The sequence below is a fragment of the Ailuropoda melanoleuca genome, chromosome 8 (assembly GCF_002007445.2).
Source record: "Ailuropoda melanoleuca isolate Jingjing chromosome 8, ASM200744v2, whole genome shotgun sequence".
In the NCBI taxonomy this organism is placed as follows: domain Eukaryota; kingdom Metazoa; phylum Chordata; class Mammalia; order Carnivora; family Ursidae; genus Ailuropoda; species Ailuropoda melanoleuca.
The window spans coordinates 80640482-80661261 of NC_048225.1; the positions used below are offsets into that span (position 1 = coordinate 80640482).

At 49.4% G+C, this 20780-nt stretch overlaps 1 protein-coding gene across 1 annotated transcript in view; it reads left to right on the forward strand.

Annotated features, from left to right (window-relative positions):
* The window catches only part of BRINP2 (BMP/retinoic acid inducible neural specific 2), a 123522-nt gene extending 102989 nt beyond the window's left edge, over positions 1 to 20533 (forward strand). The window contains exons 5-8 of the mRNA XM_011220937.3: positions 5977 to 6082; positions 8684 to 8920; positions 11502 to 11724; positions 13326 to 20533. Of these exons, the coding sequence (XP_011219239.3) occupies positions 5977 to 6082; positions 8684 to 8920; positions 11502 to 11724; positions 13326 to 14442 (1683 nt within the window). The 3' untranslated portion in view covers positions 14443 to 20533. The remainder of the gene's footprint in view (positions 1 to 5976; positions 6083 to 8683; positions 8921 to 11501; positions 11725 to 13325) is intronic.
* Positions 20534 to 20780: the final 247 nt, after the last annotated feature.

The window sequence follows — 20780 nt, forward strand, 5'->3', positions numbered from 1 at the left end:
CAGTCTGGATTTTCTCTGTTGAGGAGTGCAGTGTGCTCTCCCGATGGGATGCAATTCAGAAAACAAGGATCATTTAGTGTTTTCTCCTAATTCCATTCCTCTAGGTCCTCATCCTCACATAGCTTAGTGAGGTCTGGAGAACCACGTACCTGTCCAAGAACACACTGCTAACCAAAGACCAAAGGGAGGTCTTGGCGCCCTATCCCACCACTCTGCTCACTTGATAGGGTTGACACGTCCATTCTGTCCTGACTGTAAAGTGTTTCACCAGAGCCATTTCTTTGCTGTAACGTACTTTTCCAGATCCATAGAGCAAGGGCCAGTAGGCTGGATGCATCTCTGCTAGCTAACACTTCCTCGTTGGTGCTGCAGCCCCTGCCACGCACTTGCCTCTACTGAACATGCCTTTGCAATAACAGCAGAGCTGGCTTCCAGCATCATCATGACTCTGGATCAAGGTGGGTGGCATGAGGGTTCCTGCTCACTTGCTCAGCCTTGGTGAAGGAAAAATTCTCCAGAACATCTGCCTCTTATTTCTCTAAGCAGGTGTGCTCTTACTTTCTACCCCTTGTTAACCACTTGTTTTCACCAACATGGACAGAGAGGCATGCTGGCCCCTTTTGTTTATCTGACACATTCCTCTGGGACCCCACTGAACATCCCACTCGGTTGCAAGGTTGACCCTGATCAGTACACAGCTCCATTACAGGATTTGTCATGTTACACTGAAGCTGTTGACATCCCCAGTGCCACCTCCCCATGCCCACAGGTGTGTCCCACCTAGAGCAGGAGGGATGCTGCAGTGTGCACGCGGTTCCAGGTCCTTCGTGGTGGCTGGCATGTACTGAGACACTCAATAAAACGCTTGATAGGTGAAGGCAGGCTGCCCGGCTTAGAGGGAAACAAACTTGCTCGAGTGAGAAGACTTGGAATTGAGTTTCAGCCTTGGTGCTCACCATTTCTATGACCTTGAGAAGTCCATGAACTCCGGGATATGGAGTCACCAATGATTTGGCTCACTTGTAGCCAGGGCTTACATTCAGCTGATATGGCTATGCCAATTATTAGAATATTGAATCACTTCCATGACAGCTGGTAAACAGTTTTCGCCCTAACACCTGGGTGCCACCTTAACTGCCTTTATCCCTCCCCTGGAACCCCCAGATCTCCCCTTGATGGTAATCAAAGGGTGAATGGACCTCGGGAAGCCTCCAGAATGCTGCTTTTGTACCACCGCTGGTACCTGTTCTCGTTAGTCCGCGCATTCCAGTCTTACCTGCTGATAAATATTGTGAATACACCCGGGTCTCTGCCATGGGGTTGGGGTGACACCCAATGACATAGTTCACATGAAAACACTTTGCAAACTGTGAAGGGCTGAATATATATATATATTGTACCTCTTGTCCATGTACCCTGGTAAGGGATCAGAGCTGTTAGCAGAGGGTCCTGTTTCTCAGCGGCAGCTTACCCTCTACTTAATCAAAGGTGGGGGAAGGACTTGGTTTGATATGTTCCAGAGCTTACTGAAAAGAGCCCACATATAACTTGAGGTGGCTCCCAGGATGGCAAAAAGGAGCGGTTCTCACAAAGCATCCTTAAAAAGGCTTGTCTGAATTCCTCAGCTCAGCAGCCTGGGCTTCAATTTGCAGCTCTTTCAAGCACACACACCATCCGCTGTGCTCGCCCTGCCCGGCCCTATTGCTCACAGTGAGAAGCCCGTTGTAGTCACTCTCAGCTTCGCAGGTGTCTCCCTAGGTAGGAGGAGAGCAGTGGGGGAGTGAAGGGCAAGGGGAGGAGAGCAGGCTCGCTGGAAGGAGGGTTTGCACGATCTAGTATTTATGGAAAATTGGATGTGCTAATGAACCTGAGATCCATCAGGGCTTTCTGAAGGCAGGACGGTCTCTGTCAACAGACCAATTAGCACACAATTATTTTCCCTTTCTGAAAGCTTATCTGAGATGCTCTTTGAATGTGTGCGCCTGAGTGAATGGCGCTTTCCATTACCTCTATGGGCCCTTTTTGTAATCTGCCAAAGCTGTCTGCCTCTGCTACTGAGAAAGCACAGGGTTCTCTCGACTCACCCTCCAGAGACTCTGGGACTCTCATCACTTGGGGGAAGGGGCCTTCAGGCATCCTTCTTATCAACCCAGTGCCCAGGCAATATCTGTAAGAGGACCTTCTCCAGGTCCTGTTTTTCTTCTCATCTCCTTATATCCCTAAGGACAGAGGTGGCTCAAAGCAGAATGGCAGTGGAGAGAGCCCCGACTTTGGGATCTGGCGTCATCTGAGTGAGCCTTCCTCATTCTCAGAGATCTGGCTTGGCTCCTTCCCTCTACAGAAATGAGCATGGGGATCATAGTCTTTGTCTCTTCCTCGTTCCTGTCCTCGTGCCACAATTAACAAAGGGAAGCTACCCACATCCTCTCCATGACTTACCTAATTGATTGTCCCCTTGTGGAACTGACCTTTGGGAATAGCAAAGTCAAGGTCAGAAAACAGCATCAGAGCCAGCCCGGAATGCTGCATAAGATGGTGCTGGTGGTGGCGAAGCAGATGGATTGGTGGTATGTAGGTAGGGATTGTGGGGGCAGAAAGGAGAGGAGAGTAGCTGTTCGCTGTTCTCCTCCTTGGCGGGTCATGCTACTCCTCCATAAGGCACGTAGCTCCCTCCTGCCTGGACCCGATGCTGGTGAGCAACCGAGTCCAGGGTGGGTGGATGGAAAACCAGCGCAGAACTCAGTGACAGTGTGGTGGCCAGCTTACCTGGAGGCGGGGAAAGCCAAGTGTCCTAAATACCACACCCACCCACAATCTCACCCACCATTCCACCCTGCCCTTCAGTCCATCCCACTCCAGAAGAGCTGCGCTAGTCCTCGGCCGTGGCTCCTCTTACAGGCACTTTTGCACCAGAGAGATGAAGACTTCACCTTGAAGGAAGCCTGGCCCTGCCTTCTCACTGCAGTGTGACCGCTAGCCTGTCACCCACTCACTCAATACAGGACCATTGTTCAGCACATGGTGCCCACCTGTGGAGGGAGGCAGGCCTGTGTGTTAACAGCCCGAATGCGGGGATTATAGAAACATGTTTCTACTTGTCTGTAAACTCCTGACGGCGGTGACTGTGCCTTATTGACAGTGATGCTCCTTGCACAGTTGTTAAATGAATAAATGAGTGAGTGAAAGAATGTATGAATGAGTTGAATGAATCCTAGCCCTGCAGGTAACTAGATGTGTGGCCTTGAATAAGTCATGTCACCTATCTGGCCAAGGTCTCCTCATCTGTAATATTAGGATACTGTGGTCTTGAGTCTATACACTTAGTTTTGCCCAGTTTTCACAATTCTGAACAGAGAGGGCAGATCACTGAACTGTTTTGGATAAACTGCTCTGTTTATACTTGTTTTTAGAAGTGATGTCATCCAGGGGCGCCTGGGTGGCACAGCGGTTGAGCGTCTGCCTTCGGCTCAGGGCGTGATCCCGGTGTTGTGGGATGGAGCCCCNGGCAGATCACTGAACTCTTTTGGATAAACTGCTCTGTTTATACTTGTTTTTAGAAGTGATGTCATCCAGGGGCGCCTGGGTGGCACAGCGGTTGAGCGTCTGCCTTCGGCTCAGGGCGTGATCCCGGTGTTGTGGGATGGAGCCCCACATCAGGCTCCTCCGCTATGAGCCTGCTTTTTCCTCTCCCACTCCCCCTACTTGTGTTCCCTCTCTCGCTAGCTGTCTCTATCTCTGTCGAATAAATAAATAAAATCTTTAAAAAAAGAAAAAAGAAGTGATGTCATCCAGAGGGGTTTAACTCACTTTATTTTCTGTGGTTCTTTGACACGCCCTCACAGGAGACAGGAGGAACACTGACGAGACCGAGGATTCAAACATTAAAACCCTGTTTTAGCTACTCACAGCTCTGTGGCCTCGGGCACCGTAACTGTGAACCTTGGTTTCCTTCTTTGGAGAGTGATAGTAGTGAGACTTGTCTCAGAGTTTCTGTGAAGGTTAAATGGGATGACATTGGAGGATGAACTTGCAACTGTAGAAAGATTGTTCCTGCCCCTGTCATGCTCTGGGTCCCATTCTTTATTCGGGCTGGGTTTGGCTGCTTTTCGTGCACTGTGTCTATGGCTGCCCCTTGGTCTTTGTCTGTAATCACCTCTTTTTCTCCTAATGCTCTCCTCCTTCTCTTCCATTCGTATTCATCGTTCATGCCTCACCTCCTCCAGGAAGCCTTCTCAGACTACTTTAAGTCATGAGGAGCTCTCCCGTCTCTCCCTACCATATTTCTAGTCAGTATCAAATCATACTTCATTTAATTACTCTGTTCTGTGAGTATTTTTAAAGACTAAAAATACTAAATTCTCTTAAAAAATGTCATTTCTACTTTGCTCTTCACCTGGTGGCTTCCCCCGGTAACCTGCAGGGCGCTGGACATTTTCACCGCACACGTTTGAGCCTGTGTTGTAGCCCGCACTGCCCCTTCTCCTTGTTCTCAGAGTCCTTTCCTTCCCTTCTCTTCCTGGCCGTTTCTACTTCTCTTTATTATCATTTATTTCATTTTTATTTTTATTTTATTTTAATTCCAGTGGTTAACATAGAGTGTTATATTACTTGCAGGTGTACAATATAGTGATTCAGTAAGACTTCTTATCTCTAAGGACCAGCTCAGTTGAGTCTCGTCTGTGGCCGCTTCCCTCGTGTTCCCTTTGTTTGGAGCTCTCTTTTCCTCAGTGCGCACCGACACATGGCTTCTGCTCCACTTGGATATGTCTCCGCCAGTTGCATATGCACCTGCCTCCCCCACGGGGTGTAATTTCCTGGAGGACGCGGCACGTAACTTGGGCATCTCTCTGCTCACCTCTCCACCCCCCAAAGCCTGGAACATACTACACGTGCTCTAAGTGATTGGGTATCTACTATGTGCCAGGCGCTGCGTTCATTGTTGTTGACAACACGGTGAACAAAATAAATATGAGCTCGGCCCCGTGGAGCCTTTAGTGTGTGGAGGACCCAGACTTGAACCTCATCTTTACGGAAAAGGTTGGAAAACTGCTACTTTCGTGCCTGCTGCAGAGCACAGGTGCCTGGAGCCAGGAGAGAAGGTCAGAGGTATCAGGGCCGACTCCTTGAAGAACTCCAGGAAAGGCACTCTACGAATGTTTGATGAATTGTGTGGAATTGAACAGTGGCTGCTCAATAAATACTCGTTGATTGGTTGATTGATTGTTGGCAAAGCTTTCGGAGATCCTGAGAAGAAAGGGCCGCAGGTCCCCATCATTCTTATTAGGGAATTATTTCAGTGCATTTAAAGCACCCCATTTTTCATCTTATACTTTAAAAATATCAGGGAAAAACGGATAGTCCAACTTTATTATATTTTAAAATGATTCTGTGGTGTTTTGGAATATTACATGGCTATAAGAGTTTATGTATATTTAATATACTTATTAAAATATGCAGCAAGCCCATGGCTGATTTTCTCTAAGGACGTCTCAGTGCTGAGGTGGGACTTAAATGTTTAATACTAATAATAATACTCATAACTCATATTTCTTTAGTGCTTTTCATCTTCGGGATCCCTAAAGCCTGCGAGCACCATGTCAAGTGGATGCAGCTGGGCTCGCCAGCCGGCTGACAGCGTCCACATCTGGCCTCCTGTCTCCCTCTGGGGTGGAAAAGGGGGGGACTCAGGCTTAGAGGTCCAGCTTCCTCTACCTATGTTGAATTTTCTCTTCCCAGAGGCAAATTCTCTTCAGCTCCCTTGGAAAGCCTCGCCTGTGTACAACCGGCCACTGGCCGCCCTCCCCCACCGATGCTCACTGTGTCAGAACGAGGAAGGAAGGTGGCCTCATGCCCCCCGCAAAGGGAAACACATGCGCTCTTAGGCACCAGGGGCAGGACATGGATGTCTAGAGAGGGAAGTGCATAGGGATGGTATCCACTTGGTATCTAAATGCACACTGTGCCTTCCTTCTCCAGGTCACGGAGACCAGGACCGGCCCTCTGGGCTGCAGCAACTACGACAACCTGGACTCGGTCAGCTCTGTCCTGGTACAGAGTCCAGAGAACAAAGTGCAGTTACTCGGTAAGCTGTCCTGTGATGGGATGGGTTGTTGGTACCTTTCACACCTGCTGAAAAGCTTGGATCACCGAGGAATAGGAAGAAGTCCTGGGTGCCTCGTTTGGCTAAACCCTTCCGAAGACCAGAACCACCAGGAGTTCTGGGACCTGTATGGAACAACTTTCCTTCATTCTTCTGGGAAAATTTCTGACATGGTTTATCCTACTCCCAAGACCATCGTTCATACCACTCGACACCCACACCCTCCCATGTGGTAGTCCTCCCCAAGACCCCTGTCACTATCCTACAGCAATCCCACATCCATACCTTGGCCTAGTTTGATGACCACCTTTGTTGCCCAAAGACTCCTCTGCTGTGTCCTAAGGACACACTGGGGAACAGCTAGCCTTTGCAGGGTGGTCGTGGGGCCACCACCTCTAGCTCAGCTGAGAGCCAGCTGTGGGATCTTTGGCTACCCTGAGAGTGGTCCCCACTTTCTGTGATTAGTCTGTCATCTCCCATGGGAGATCAAAGCCAGGAGAACAGTTTGAGAGGAACGGGAGCCCCCACTGGAGACAGAACTGGACAAAACAGGCTTGTAAACAGGAAAGCAAAAAGACAGGGGGTGGCACAAGGCCTGGAGGCTGGAAGGTTAAGGGGTGGCGCTCAGCTCCTGCTGCCTGTCCCCCAAGCATCCTGAGCAGGGCTATGCGAACTGATTCAGACAGAGCTGTTTGGCAATGGGAAAAGTTCATTTTTCTTAAGGCCTAACTGAATTGGACTCTGTTTAAGATATTATTGTCTTGGTATTATAAAATCAATAGCCCTCACCCAGGATCTACGATTACAAATTCCAGGCAACCTGAGCCAGATGCAGCCCATCAGTGCTTTCGGAATCAAGGAATGTATAATAAAGGAGTAAAAGACTCCTTTCTATAGAGCCACCTCATGCAATTAGCATCCCTCTTCTCCTGTGTCCCTCGATGGGCTGGGTTTGTGTCTGGAAATTAGCGATGAGTGAAGTTCGGAATGTCTGGTGGTTCATTTGGAATAGTTTATGCCATTTAATTTTATAGCCCATCACTCCTGCAGACATTGCTCGGGGCACTTATTTTATAGCAATGGGAAATGTTATGGTGAGGAGGAGGGCAGGAGTGGGGGAGGTGAAGAGAAAGGACTTGGAAGGGTGTGTGCTGAAAGCAAGCTTGTGAACAGGGCGTGTGGGGTGGGCTGCTCAAGTGCCAGCTGTGGGCACAGCATCAAGAAAGGAGAATTTAGGAGCAGTTCAGAATAGGAGGCGGGTCTCTAACAAGAACAATGGACATGCACTGCTGCTGTAGTTCCAAGTTCTGTTTTGAGGTCTGTTGAGACAAGGATCCATACTTTGGGCTCTGTGATTTCCCGCCGAGAACAAGGTCAAGGGCATGACAGTGAAGCGCTGGCAGATGTTTGAGGAGAGGGCTGCTCGTCGCATCCAGGAGTTCTTCTGTCTCTCACCCTCCTGGCACAGTCTCTCACAATGTCCCTCCTGGGTGAGCCTCTTGCAGGTCTAATCTCGAACCTGGCCCAGGCTGCCTCTGAAGGCTTGCCTGTCCTTCATTCATCTCTCGATATGCTTCCAACTGACACCCCCTGTGGCTTGAAGCTGAACTGGGAGTATATTCTGCTACTGGTAAACCAATATCCACCACAGATGGGTAGGAAAACTGAAGCTTGGAGCAATTTAGTGGATTATGTCCAAGATCGGAGGCAGCTAATTAGAAAAGAGAGCTGAGAGCCATCATACCTGCCCAGGCTTGACTGAACTTGGGATGCCTACCACCACCTGACTTTGAAATCTCCTTAAGAGTTAAAGCGTACTGAGACAAGCAGCCAGTCCCAGCGACGCAGTATGACCTGATGGTACCAGGGGCAGGGTCTGACACCAAGCCAACTTCGCTAGCACTGTGACTTGGTCAGGTCACTGTCGCCACTGGGCTCAGATTTCCTCACCTAGATGAGCCTCAGTAGGCCCAGAACATTACTTGTGATCACGTATGCAAAGTACTTGGTGTGATGCCTGGACGTTACGTACCAGCAGCACCTGTCCCACTTCCTAACTAGAGCAGCGTCCTTGGTCATCAGGGCTGGGAGGGCGGTCAGCATAACATCTTACGGTGTGGGCTGCTCAGCTCAGTGAAGCCAGAACCAGGATGGCTATCGGAAACAGAGCGAAAAGCCCATCGAGCCTTGATTCCTCCCCCGTGAGGGCCCTAAGCTCTTCTTTTATCTGAAACATCTTCCCGTTTCCATCCTGGAAATGCTGATGCATAGCCAATAAGGCCATTCATATGATATGCATGCTCTCAGTTTGGCTGATGGGAGGGGTTCGAGACTGAGCCTTGGGCTTCGCTGCCCCTCATCTGCATTTTCAGATCCCCGCCCCCGCCCCTCCCGGTCACCGGAGCCCCGTGACCCTTTTACCCAACCACCTCCACAGGGTCAGGCTCTGGGGTGACCGACCATTCTTGGGCCCAGAAGGCACAAGTTTGCAGAACCCCAGCTGGGGACCCTGCAGCCCTGAGTGTGGGCAACCGAGTCCCCACCGGGCCCACCCCACAGTTCCCCGACGCGTCCTTTCCCTAGGCTTGCAGGTGCTGCTGCCGGAGCACCTGCGTGAGCGCTTTGTGGTGGCTGCGCTCAGCTACATCACGTGCAGCTCGGAGGGAGAGCTTGTCTGCAGGGGGAGTGACTGCTGGTGCAAGTGCAGCCCTGCCTTCCCGGAATGCAACTGTCCCGACGCAGACATCCAGGCCATGGAGGACAGCCTGCTGCAGATCCAGGACTCCTGGGTGACCCACAACCGGCAGTTTGAGGAGTCAGGTGAGTAGCTGGCTGGCCCACATTTCCTCCCGGTCCATGGGGAGTGGCTGGGAGGTGCAGGACTAGAATATGGGGAACTCGGTGCGGATCCTGGCTCATCCACTTCCTATGTCCCTGACCCGTAGCAGGTTGTCTCACCACCTCAAGTCTCGAGTGGTTATCTTTTGCTGTCGATGCAAAGGGACAGAACCCCTACCAAAAAGATGCGTTTTAAGGACTTAGTAAGTTCAGGTGAATATATTTGAGGGCGTAGGCCTTGCCTGCACATAAGGTACACAAGGAATATTTGTTGAATGAATGAAATACATAGACTAAGTTGTAGGAGGCACCCAGTGCATGCTGATTATGCTTGCTGCGGGTATAACCAGTATCAATGTTACCTTGAGATCTAGATTCAGGTCTTGGTTTTGAGTCCTTGGTCTGGGTATGCTTTGAATGTTGTGCCCCCCAAAATTCGTATGTTGAAAATATAATGCCCAGAGAGGTGGGGCCTTTGGGAAGTGATGAGGGATTAGTGCTCTTATAAAAGATGCCCCAGAAAGATCCCTCTCCCCTCTGCCACGTGAAGACACAGCGAAGGGTTAGCCCTCCGAGACCTGGAAGAGGGCTTCACCAGAACCTGACTGTGCTGGCGTCCTGATCTCGGACTCCCAGCTTCTTGAACTGTGAGAAATAAATTCCTGTTGTTTATCAGCCAGTCAGTGTGTGGCATTTTCTGAGCGCAGCCCCCAAAGACTAAGACACTCTGTTACTGACCGGCTTTATGACCTTGCATCAGCCATACAGCTTCACAATACCCCCATTTCCTCATCTGTAAAAGAGGGAGAGTGATCATAATAGGTGGATGGAAGGCTCACGTGGGATAGTGTAGATAACATTAATGCATAAGTAACTCTGGTACGTTCATACATTTCAACACTAAGTGGGCGATAGTTATGTGAATGTAGCTCAGAAACATGTTGGGTAAAACAAAACAAAATGAAGAAGGTTATGTATTATATATACGTATTTTATCAATATAATAGTACCAAAATAATATGTATTAAACATAAGATGTATTTAGCACTATTTATATGATGCTTAAAAACATACTAGCCAATACTTAATATTTTTGCAGATAGATATGTTTGCAGAAAATGTGAAGAAATATATGGTAATGATCAAACATCCAAGAGAGAAGTTTAGGGCCTTTGATTATATATTCTCTTTGCCTTATTTCTCAAAAACAAAACAGAACAGAACAAAACACCAAAGCCAATATGGCAAAATGGCTAAATCTAGGTGGTGGGCACATGGCAGTTTATCCTGTTATTCCTGTGCTCTTTTGTGAGCTTAAATGTTTTATAAAAAGAAGTATGAGGGGCACCTGGGTAGCTCAGTGGTTAAGCAACTGACTCTTGATTTCGGCTCAGGTCATGACCTCAGGGTCATGAAATGGAGCCCCATGTCGGGCTCTCTGCACTGGGCATGGAGCCTGCTTAAGATTCTCTCTCTGCCTCTCTCTGTCTCTTAAAAAAAAAAAAAAGAGCGACGTACATGTTAGTTGTTAATGTCATCACTAGTGTGATTCTCCAGCCACTGGGAAAGGGGGAGAAAGGGATGAATAATCAGGTGTTTGAGAAATCAGAATGAGCTGAGGCCCTGGGCATTGTCATTTCAAGTCCCAGACATGGCAGTTAGTTGCTAAGGAGAACATTCCAGTCCCCACAACCCCAGCGGCACTGGAGTTGTGATGGTGGGACATGTTCAGCGATGCTTACTGCGGGACATGACATTGGGCTCTCACCACCATGAGTTATTTACCGCTAATGAGTAAACGAGGGCTATCTGGACCCCCACCAGGAGACAGTGGCTGCAGGTCCCAAGTAAAAGCAGATCTGATCGTGAATTCAGCACACATGCTGTGCCCAGGAAGCTCCGAGAACTCAGAGAGCGTCAAGGTCAGCACCAAGATCAGGGAGGCACCAAGAACCAGAGAGCATCTTGCTTCTGGATTAGCTATAGGAAAGAATGGGAATCTGCCAAGAGCTGAAGCTTGAAAGAGATGAAGGGTGTTTCAGAGTCCGAGAGAAGGATGTGGACGGAAGAGGCTGGGCTCAGGGACTGGTAGTTTTCTAAGGAGCTTTCTGAGCTGGGCTCTCGGTCTCCCTGTGTCCACATTCGCCAGCTGTGCACTCTTCCCTTTGTGACTGCCTCACATCTTCCCCAGGGCGTTCGTGGTGTGACTGAAGAGGGCTAGCCTGTGGCCATTGCGAATGATGTATAAGGAGTTACAAAGGGAGAAGGTGGTGCGTCCCAAGGTCATTGGCAAAAGCAGCACCTCTGGCCTGCCTGGCAGTGACAGAAATCTGGTTTGAAATTCAGAAGCCTATTAGGGACAGGAAAGAGAGAAAAGAATCCTAAAGCTATAGTTCATAGTATGTTAATTATTTTCCAAAGAAAGCTGTTGAAAAAGAAATATGTAAAATGACCTGGGAAAGCAGATGGGAAGCCTCCTTCCTCAGGCAGGGACTCGCCAGGGCTGCCCCTCCCAGGGTCTGCCTGACGCCCCCCGAGCTCAGCTTTGTGTCTTGGCCCACAGAGGAATTCCAGGCCCTGCTGAAAAGGCTACCTGACGACAGGTTCCTGAACTCCACGGCCATCTCCCAGTTCTGGGCCATGGACACCAGCCTTCAGCACCGCTACCAGCAGCTGGGAGCCAGCCTGAAACTGCTGTTCGAGAAGACCCGTCGGATTGTCCGCCGGCTCTTCAACCTCTGTAAGCGCTGCCCCCGGCAGCCTCGCTTCCGCCTGCCCAAGGAGAGGTGAGCTCCCCAGCTGCCAGGGCCCGCGCCTGGTACCTTCCCCCAGAGCTGCTGAAGCCGGGGGGCCCTCTGTCCAATGCGGGAGATCCACAGTGGTGACCCACGGGAGGCCTTTGAGATTCTCCTGCTGTCTTCACTGCCTTGTGTGTCCTTCTCCATTACGACTCGCGTCTGAAGTGAGGGAGAGGAAACAGAGAGAGGCTAATTTTACTTCTATATAAATTATAGTGGATTCCCATGTTATTCTAATAATACTCCAATTCTCACTCGTTTCTATTCTAAGGCGTTTTTTTAGGCAAGAAAGGGGTGGAGTGGAAGCCCACACTCCGACTGCATCCGGTGAGAATGCACACATTGGGCTGCTTCAAGCAAGTGACTGCTCTCAGTCACAGGAGGAAAGGAAGGCGAGGCCCCACCACCCCGGCAGCAGAGCGGGGCTGTGTGGTCGGAGACACTCACTCATCCACCCTTTTGTGTGCCCATTTTTTCAACGAGTGCACACTGCGTATTCTAATTTTAAGCTGTGTGTGAGTGTGTGTGTGTGGGGGGGTGGTATTTGTTCATTGGGAAGATCTAATAAATATACAGAAACATAAAACTATAAAATTTTAACTATGTGGCAGCCACTTAAATTCACGTTTGTGGAACATCAATCAGAGACATGGTCTAGTAAAAAGTGAGAGCTGGAGACAAAAGCCACCTTGGAGAAGGAAGTCTTGGCCAGATTGTGTGGGAGAGATGGAAGTGGTGTGCAGGGCAGGGAGATGCGGCTCTCACCGAGGCGCTGGTAAAAAGGGAAGTGGAGTGGAGAGCTCAGACCGGCAGAGGCTCTTGAGAGGGGTTCCCATTTATCTTAACAACAAATCACTCTGAACTGCGTACCTGGCTTCTGCGAATATGCTGGCGAATCACGCAGCGTCCCTGCTTTCACGGCATCGGCAGAGAAGCCGTCTGTGAGCATGGGAGCAATAAACAATCACTTCCAATCCTGCTTCTTGCCATGGATTCTGGAAGAACAGAGCGATGTGCTAGAGAGCGACTGGGTGGTTCTTTTGGAGAGGGTGTCAGGGAAGACCTCTTTGAGGAGACATCAGAGGAGCGGAGATATAAATCTAAAGAGCGAGCCAGCCATAGGAGATTCCTGTCCTCGGTGGCAGAGTGACAGAGCAGAGGGAATAGAAAGGACAGGGACGGAGTAGTGGGAAAGAAACTGATGGGACGCGGGAAGGAGGGAGAGCCAGGTGGACAATCTTATCTAGAAGGCTGAAAACTACGGAAGGGGTTTGGGTGCAGAGGCTGTGGGAGATTTCTGCAGGCTGTGGCGTAAGCGAAGGCGGGGTACTGGGGAGGGAGGAAGCCGGCTGCTTCGAGGCCAAGCTTGCTGTCGAGTGTTTGTGGTGTTGATCCAGCAGACGCTGAGCTCTGGGCCTGACTCAGTCGTTCCAAAGTGGTGCAGTAGGGGATTTCCATCCTTCAGAGAACTTGGGGTTTTATCTTTCTCATTACCTTCCGTGCCTATTAGTCCATCTCCTCCTACCGTCAGGGGAGACGGCACTGTGCTTCCTATGACTTTTCATTCATTTCTACCTCCCTTCCCAAAGGTCCTTGTCCTACTGGTGGAACCGAGTCCAGTCCCTCCTCTACTGTGGAGAAAGCACCTTCCCTGGCACCTTCCTGGAACAGAGCCACAGCTGCACCTGCCCCTATGACCAGTCTTCCTGCCAGGGCCCCATCCCGTGTGCCCTGGGGGAAGGGCCTGCGTGCGCCCACTGTGCTCCGGACAACAGCACACGCTGCGGGGGCTGCAACCCAGGCTATGTGCTGGCCCAGGGCTTGTGCCGGCCGGAGGTGGCCGAGTCCCTGGAGAACTTTCTGGGGCTGGAGACAGACCTGCAGGACCTGGAGCTGAAGTACTTGCTGCAGAAGCGGGACAGCCGCATCGAGGTGCACTCCATCTTCATCAGCAACGACATGCGCCTGGGCAGCTGGTTTGACCCCTCGTGGCGGAAGCGCATGCTGCTCACGCTTAAGAGCAACAAGTACAAGCCGGGGCTGGTGCACGTTATGCTGGCCCTGTCCCTGCAGATCTGCCTCACCAAGAACAGCACGCTGGAGCCCGTCATGGCCATCTACGTCAACCCGTTCGGGGGCAGCCACTCTGAGAGCTGGTTCATGCCTGTGAGTGAGGGCACCTTCCCCAACTGGGAGAGGACTAACGTGGACGCGGCCGCCCAGTGCCAGAACTGGACTATCACTTTGGGAAACAGGTGGAAGACCTTCTTCGAGACAGTCCATGTTTACCTACGGAGCCGAATCAAGTCCCTGGACGACAGCTCCAATGAGACAATCTACTACGAGCCCCTGGAGATGACCGATCCCTCCAAGAACTTAGGATACATGAAAATCAACACCCTGCAGGTCTTTGGCTACAGCCTCCCCTTCGACCCGGATGCCATCCGGGACTTAATTCTCCAGTTAGACTACCCGTACACGCAAGGTTCCCAGGACTCCGCCCTCTTGCAGCTCATAGAGCTTAGGGACCGGGTAAACCAGCTTTCTCCACCCGGCAAAGTCCGGCTTGACCTTTTCTCCTGCTTGCTCCGGCATCGGCTCAAGCTGGCCAACAATGAGGTGGGAAGGATCCAGTCCTCCCTGAGGGCTTTCAATTCCAAGCTGCCAAACCCCGTGGAGTATGAGACAGGCAAGCTCTGTAGCTAACGGGGGCCCCGCTCCAGTGCTGGGCAGGGAGGTGGTCCAGGGTGATCCATGAATCCGGGGTGCAGAGATCATCCGAGCCCTCACCTTAGTGCCAACAGGGCTCTCCCTTGAGCCTTGCAGCACCCAGCCAACGGGACCTCAGGGCTTGGACTGAAGCAGGCTGGAGAGAAAGGAACCGCCACTGCACACATGCACACACCACATGCGTGCGTGCACACATGCACACACTCTCACTCACACAGGGAGGCTACAACTCAGCAGCCTCAAATCTGTAAAGTCGGTGCTTTCAAGTGAACGCAGTTGAAGGAGAGGAGCCAAGGGAGAGATTAAGCAAAAGAACCAGCCAAACCATGAAAAGGTAAATCCTGAAAAGTGATTCTTAGCATTCAAGAAAGCAAGAGGGGCCACAGCGGTAGGAACAGGAGCAGTTCCTGACCCCCCTCCGTGGAGTCACTTTTGTATCCTTTTTAACCCGATTTCTTAAAAATGGTGTTGTTTTGTGATGCCCCACGTTGGTTCTTACTTTTTGTATGCTGCCTCGTCTGCGCCCTCCCAGACACTGCTTCTCAAGCCGGCTCCCCCGAGAAACTCAAGGTGACACCGACAGAGGACCGCAAGGGCAGGCAGGCAGGCTTGCTCTGCGCCCCACTCCTCCCTCCGGCCCCCTGGCTTCCTCAGCCTCCCCACTCTGCTCCATGTTCCCCTCGTGGTCCAGCTGGAGCTCCTCTTGCACACACCTGTTCTGTCCAAGAGAGCAGCTCTGTCAAGTTAGAAAGAGACGATGTATAGGGAAATGTTCTTTTTTAAAAACAAAACAAAACGAAAATATTTATTTTGTGATTGTTTTCTTTGTCAATCTGCTCCAGTCACATGAACATATGAGTAAAAGTTTACCTGGTTTAATATATTTTCTTAAAAGACCTTTTTTAGGGGAAAAATGAGAGAGAAAAAGAGGGGAAAAAAAGGGTATAGCTCCTTGGGCTGCCTGGGTTTTTTGTTTTTGTTTTTTTCCTAATTGCTCCATGTGTGATGCATGGGCAGTCATGGATGGTGGCTATTGCTGCGGGGGAGGCTGGTTGATGAGTGTATGCTCTCACAAGTGAGCGAGGTCTGGCTTGACTGGCTGTGTGTGTGTGTGTGCATGTGTGTATGTGGGGGTTGTTAAATGAAGAATGGAGTGAAGCAGAACTCTCCCAGAGTTATCTGGATACCTGCCATCCCCCGCCCCTTTTCGCAGGCATGAGAACTTACACAAGTCCTATAACCAAGATTTCCCGCTATCAGGAGAGTAGCGTCCAAGTCCCTGCTCACAAGGGGAACTGCAGGCTTGGTGCTGGGCAAATGCCGACTAACGGGGGCTCCTCTTTGCCGCCGCTGCTGCGGACATCTGGAGAGTTTCCCATCCTCTCTGCGCCTTATGAAGGATGCATTGGTTTTCTCCATTTTGTCTGATGACCACTTTTGCAGCCTAAAAAGCAGGTTGGATGTACACCACACAGAATAAGGCATCATTCTCACCATAATGCCTCCCCCAGGTGGTCTGAGAAGCATTTCATAGCAAATCTCTTGCAGAACCTCTTCCCTGTCTATTCTCCACAGGCTCCAAGTACAATGTGGAGGCATGATGGACCCCCATTTTCTTCAGGCGAAAGTCACCACATACATACTAAGTACTCCATTCCCGACCTGGGCTGTATCTCAACTGGTACAAAATGAACTGGGAGATGGAAAGGATGGCCATATCAATGTGCCCAAGAGCCTTCTACGTTTATTGTTGCCTAGAGAAGAATTCGGCATCCGATTTAATCATGGCACCGTATTTCAACCCACAAGGACCTGAAATGCTTGGTAGATAAGCAGCCTCCAGCATTTCTTTCTTCACAATTCCCCTGGAGCCTTCTAGGGTAGAAATCCAGAGAATCCAGGGGTGGACACAGGTATTGGCTATTTCTACTCAGCCACGGCTTGCTTTGGGGAATTTATACCAAGCCACTCAACTGTGGAAGATGGAACCAGCAGACGTCATCTTCGTCAGTGGGGTATTGACAGGCCAGAGGAGTGTGCTGTTGTGGGGAAGGAGGTTGCCAGGGCTAGAAAGGCGTTGATACTTTGCAGTGATGGGGTTTGAGAGGTGTAAGACAGATACCAGAGTCATACTTCAGCGCTCACTCTGCATGGCTCCACACTGTAGGACGGGGTGGGCACAGGCTCTTGCCCGGGAATTAAAGGCGCACCGTGCATAGTAGTATTCAGAGGAGGAGAGCTGCCGAGAAGGCGCTGTGCAGGAAGCGTACACCTTCAGTGGCGTAAAGGTACTGCCCTGGCGAGAACTCGGTCAGTACGTGAGGCTCAGGTCTTACTGGGGCCAGTGCCACAGGGTAAGGGTGAGAATCCCCAGTTGTCAAAGTCTCTGAATCAGACCAGACTGGGGAAAAGCCTGCCTACAGAGTTGTGCTTCTTATCTTAAAAAGGGTGTTGTGTCTTCTTACCTCAGACTCCTCGTCTTAGGAAGGCTCTGGGAAGATGATGGTGCCATGTATTAAGAATTTAGAAATAGATGCACACAGTTTACGAAGATTTCCACTTCTTGCCGGCTCGAAGGCTGAAACCACAAAGCTGAGTGTATCAAGTCCATTTAAAAGCACTATTACATATTGGTAAATATTTAGGAGTGCCCTTGTGAGCCCAGATACAGAACCATATGTACCATATTGACAGAAGGCCTAAAAGACATTATTAATTAATCACAGTAGAAGAAATGTTTCTATTTGACCTACTCATCCGTTATCTGTTGTGGATCCCTGACTCTTCGGTTCTGAGACAGTGATGGGGTGTTTGGTGTACCAGAGCTTGAGTCAAAGCAACAGACCAAAGATTTTGTTTCTGGAAAGCAAGTGAAAGAAGGGAGGGGGTGAATAGGGGGTAAAGGATGGGAAGGCAAAATTCCTTAGGAGGTTTTTAAAGGCTTGAAACCATGGATTCAGCATACAGTTTCTCAGAAAGCCAGGCTAAGAAATGCCACAATGTGAAAAGGCTGTCCCTAGTCAAAACTGTCACCTTGAAAGTCTATAATAAATCAGAAGATGTGAACAACCTATTCTTATACACAGTTGAAAATAAAGAATTGTCATTAATTAATTAGTACTGGGCTGTCAATGTTGGTGAACTCAATGTAGAATTAAGAGCCAAATCACAATTCAGTTATCGGATATAACAATCAGGAATCCAAGCCTTAATTGTAACCCCGAAGAACTAATACATCAAATGCTAATCTGTCCTAATGCTCGAGACTAATACCTCTAATACTAAATAACACGTTTAATGCCCCCTGCTAATAATATAATGCTATGTTCTGCAATCATATTCATGCATCCAAGGCCAAAAAATTAAATGAAGATCTCTTCAAATACAGGGAATCACAAAGAGTTGAGACCCAATTCTTGGCTTCTTTTCACAAATATGAACGTAGTCATCGTGATGGGCAGAGCTGCCTTATGAGTAGATGGGATATGTTGCCTCCATAATGTCCTGCCCCAGAATATCACCTCCAAGGCCTGTGGTTTCATTGTGTGAGTCTATTCTCTTGCATATAGGAGAGATCTTTTTTTTTTGCCATTATATTTTGTATGAAAAGTAAAATGCCCCTAGGAAGAAATAACTCTTAGGCGTTAACCCACTGGCAAAATCAAGGATGAGATTTTTGGAGCTGGAAGGTTTTTAGAGGCCATCTAGTCTACCTGCTTCTGACATGAGGGAGAAGAGGCCAGAGAACTTGCCCGAGGTTGTATCCATCAGCAGGGAAGGAAGAGCAGTCTTTCTCCCCTACCTCTTTCTGCCAGAGAATGATAGCTGGGTCCTGGGAGATGACAGGGACCTAGTTTCAGGGCTTGGGAGTGTGAGGGTGGGGAAGGGCAGACACATTTCTGGGAAGGAAAAGAGGACTTCCAAGAGGTAGGAGTATCCTCCCATCTTCTCCTGGGAGTGGATCTAGCAAAAGTAATCAGCTGTTGTAACAACTGAAAGGCAAAGGCGAAAGTCTCTCCCCTGAGAAGCTGTAAGCATGGAGTAGACATGTTTCCATCTAGGCTGGAGAGAGAGGGATCAATTTGCTGGTTTCCTGATAACTCTATCAGCTCAATGATTTTTAATTACAACATCCTGCCTCTGATTGCTTGCTGTTTTCTCTACCACCAATTAGAGTTTGAATACCATTACAAATCCAGTAACTTCTGCAAACCATCTTTGTTGTGAGGGCTAGAGATGTCTAGGTACTAAAAACATGCAAAGGCTATAGGCTGTGCAGTCCCTATGGCAAATATATGACCTTGGTCTAAGGCCATGGCAGAGACTATTAATGAGGCAACACTCTGCTGTGCAGTAAGAGTGCTTGCTCTGTCCAGCAGTAGAGTGAGAATACAGACCAGGAGCCACTGAGACACACAACTGGCCCCTGGCCTGGAAGGGAGAGGCTGAAAAATTCAGGTTATGTGACTGGCTACAGACCCCCCCCTTTTATTGGTTTTTTATTCCGCGTCTGCCACCAGCCAGCTCTGTAACTGTGAGCATGTCAAGCCACTTCTCTGAGCCCCCGTTTCCTCCCCTGAGGACAAGGGAATTGGATTTCTTACGCAGATATGAGGGGTCCTTCTACTGTTATCCTTTTATGCCCTTAAAGGCAGTGTGGCACAGGAGACAGTGTAGGCCATTAAGTCAGACAGACCTGAATTTGCATGTTGGCTCTGCACTTGTATTTAAGTGACCTTAATTCTTGATTTATCCCCTTAGCTGTAACCCAAATGCTTTATCCCCTAAGATTTCCCTAAGATTTTTCTTTCCATTCTCTTTCTGAACACTCACCTCTCTGCATACTTTTGCCCAATCCTTCCCAACTTCCAGAATACATATATGCTTTCAAATCCCTAAAACTCAATCCCATTTCTTTCTTCTTTCCCTCCTCCTTCCCTTCCCTCCCTCCTTCCTTTCCTCCCATCCTTCCCCCCTCCCTTCTTTTGGTAAGTGCTAGGCACTAGGGTAGGTGCAGAATAGTCAAGACTCTATGTGTTTCTGGGCCATGAAAAACTGTACAGTATAATGTGGGGGATGGGGATGAGTAAGCAAGTCAGAGCGGTGCATTCTCCAGTAGAGATGTACAAAGCATTGGTGGTATACAGAAGGGGAGAAAATTACTCCCTGGGACGCACTAATGACATTTGCTATGAACTCTAATAACCATGGAAGCAATACCCCGGGTCTCTAGGTGTTCTACACGTCAGTGGAGGGAAAGATCTAACAGACAACATGTGTGCCCCTTCTCAGAGAGCAGAAAGGAGCAAGGGTGGCATCAGAGCCCCGCTGAAGGCACACAGCCAGTCAGTGCCCTTATTCGTGACTCCTGAGCACCACACCAGCATCTTATGATTCCATCCGAGCCACACTCAAGGGACAGCCTTGGGAGGTCTGTTCGGTAGGGCAGCTGCTTTCCCTCCTTGCGGCTGAGGTATTCTGAAACCAGTGCTTTGCCAGCCTTACTGTGCATGACTCACTGCAGATTCAGACTCAGCAGGCCTGAGTGAGGCCCCAGATTCTTCACGTCTAACCAGCTCTCCGGAGATGCTGCTGCAGCTGGTCCAGAGACCGGACTTTGAGGAGCAAGTTCTTGGAGAGTATGCGTGTCATTTTCCTGTGGCACTCAGGACTCTCAAGTGGGAATCTACCAGAAACTACAGGGGCTAAGAAACCAAAAGGTCAGTAATGTCTGGCTAGGAGGTGAGGCCCTCACTTATGAAAATCTTGGTGCTCTCTAATTTCTCAACCACATAGGGGCCAGGTATCAGACCTATAGATACTAGTAAGGTAAGAAAAGGGAGGAGGGAGGAAAGAAAGGAAACTTAACTAATCAAAATTCTGCAAGCTGAGAGCTAGCTTGCTTACGAATGTGTTTACAGATAAGCAGCCCCACAGACCAGCTGAATCATGCTGGCTGAATAAAGGTCTTTCCCCCAAGCCTATCAGACGAAGTAAATCTGTTCAGAAGTGGGTCAGGGAGTACCTGTCACTCCGTGGAAACATATATCAGATAAGATGATTAAATCCCCACCAGCAGTGTGCAAGCACCCAGAGGCCCAGACTTTAGACAGCTAAGGTGCCATGAAACTTCCAGGCATTTCATCTAAGAAAGAAAATGAATTATTTCCATTTTCAGTCCTGTCCTCCTCTCCTCCAGCCTGTGCGATCACTACCTTTGCGTCATTAATAAACACAGCCACCAGAATTTATGTGGGGTCATTCTTCCAAGGATCTCAGCACTTGGAAAAATAAATCAGTCAATGTTATTTATT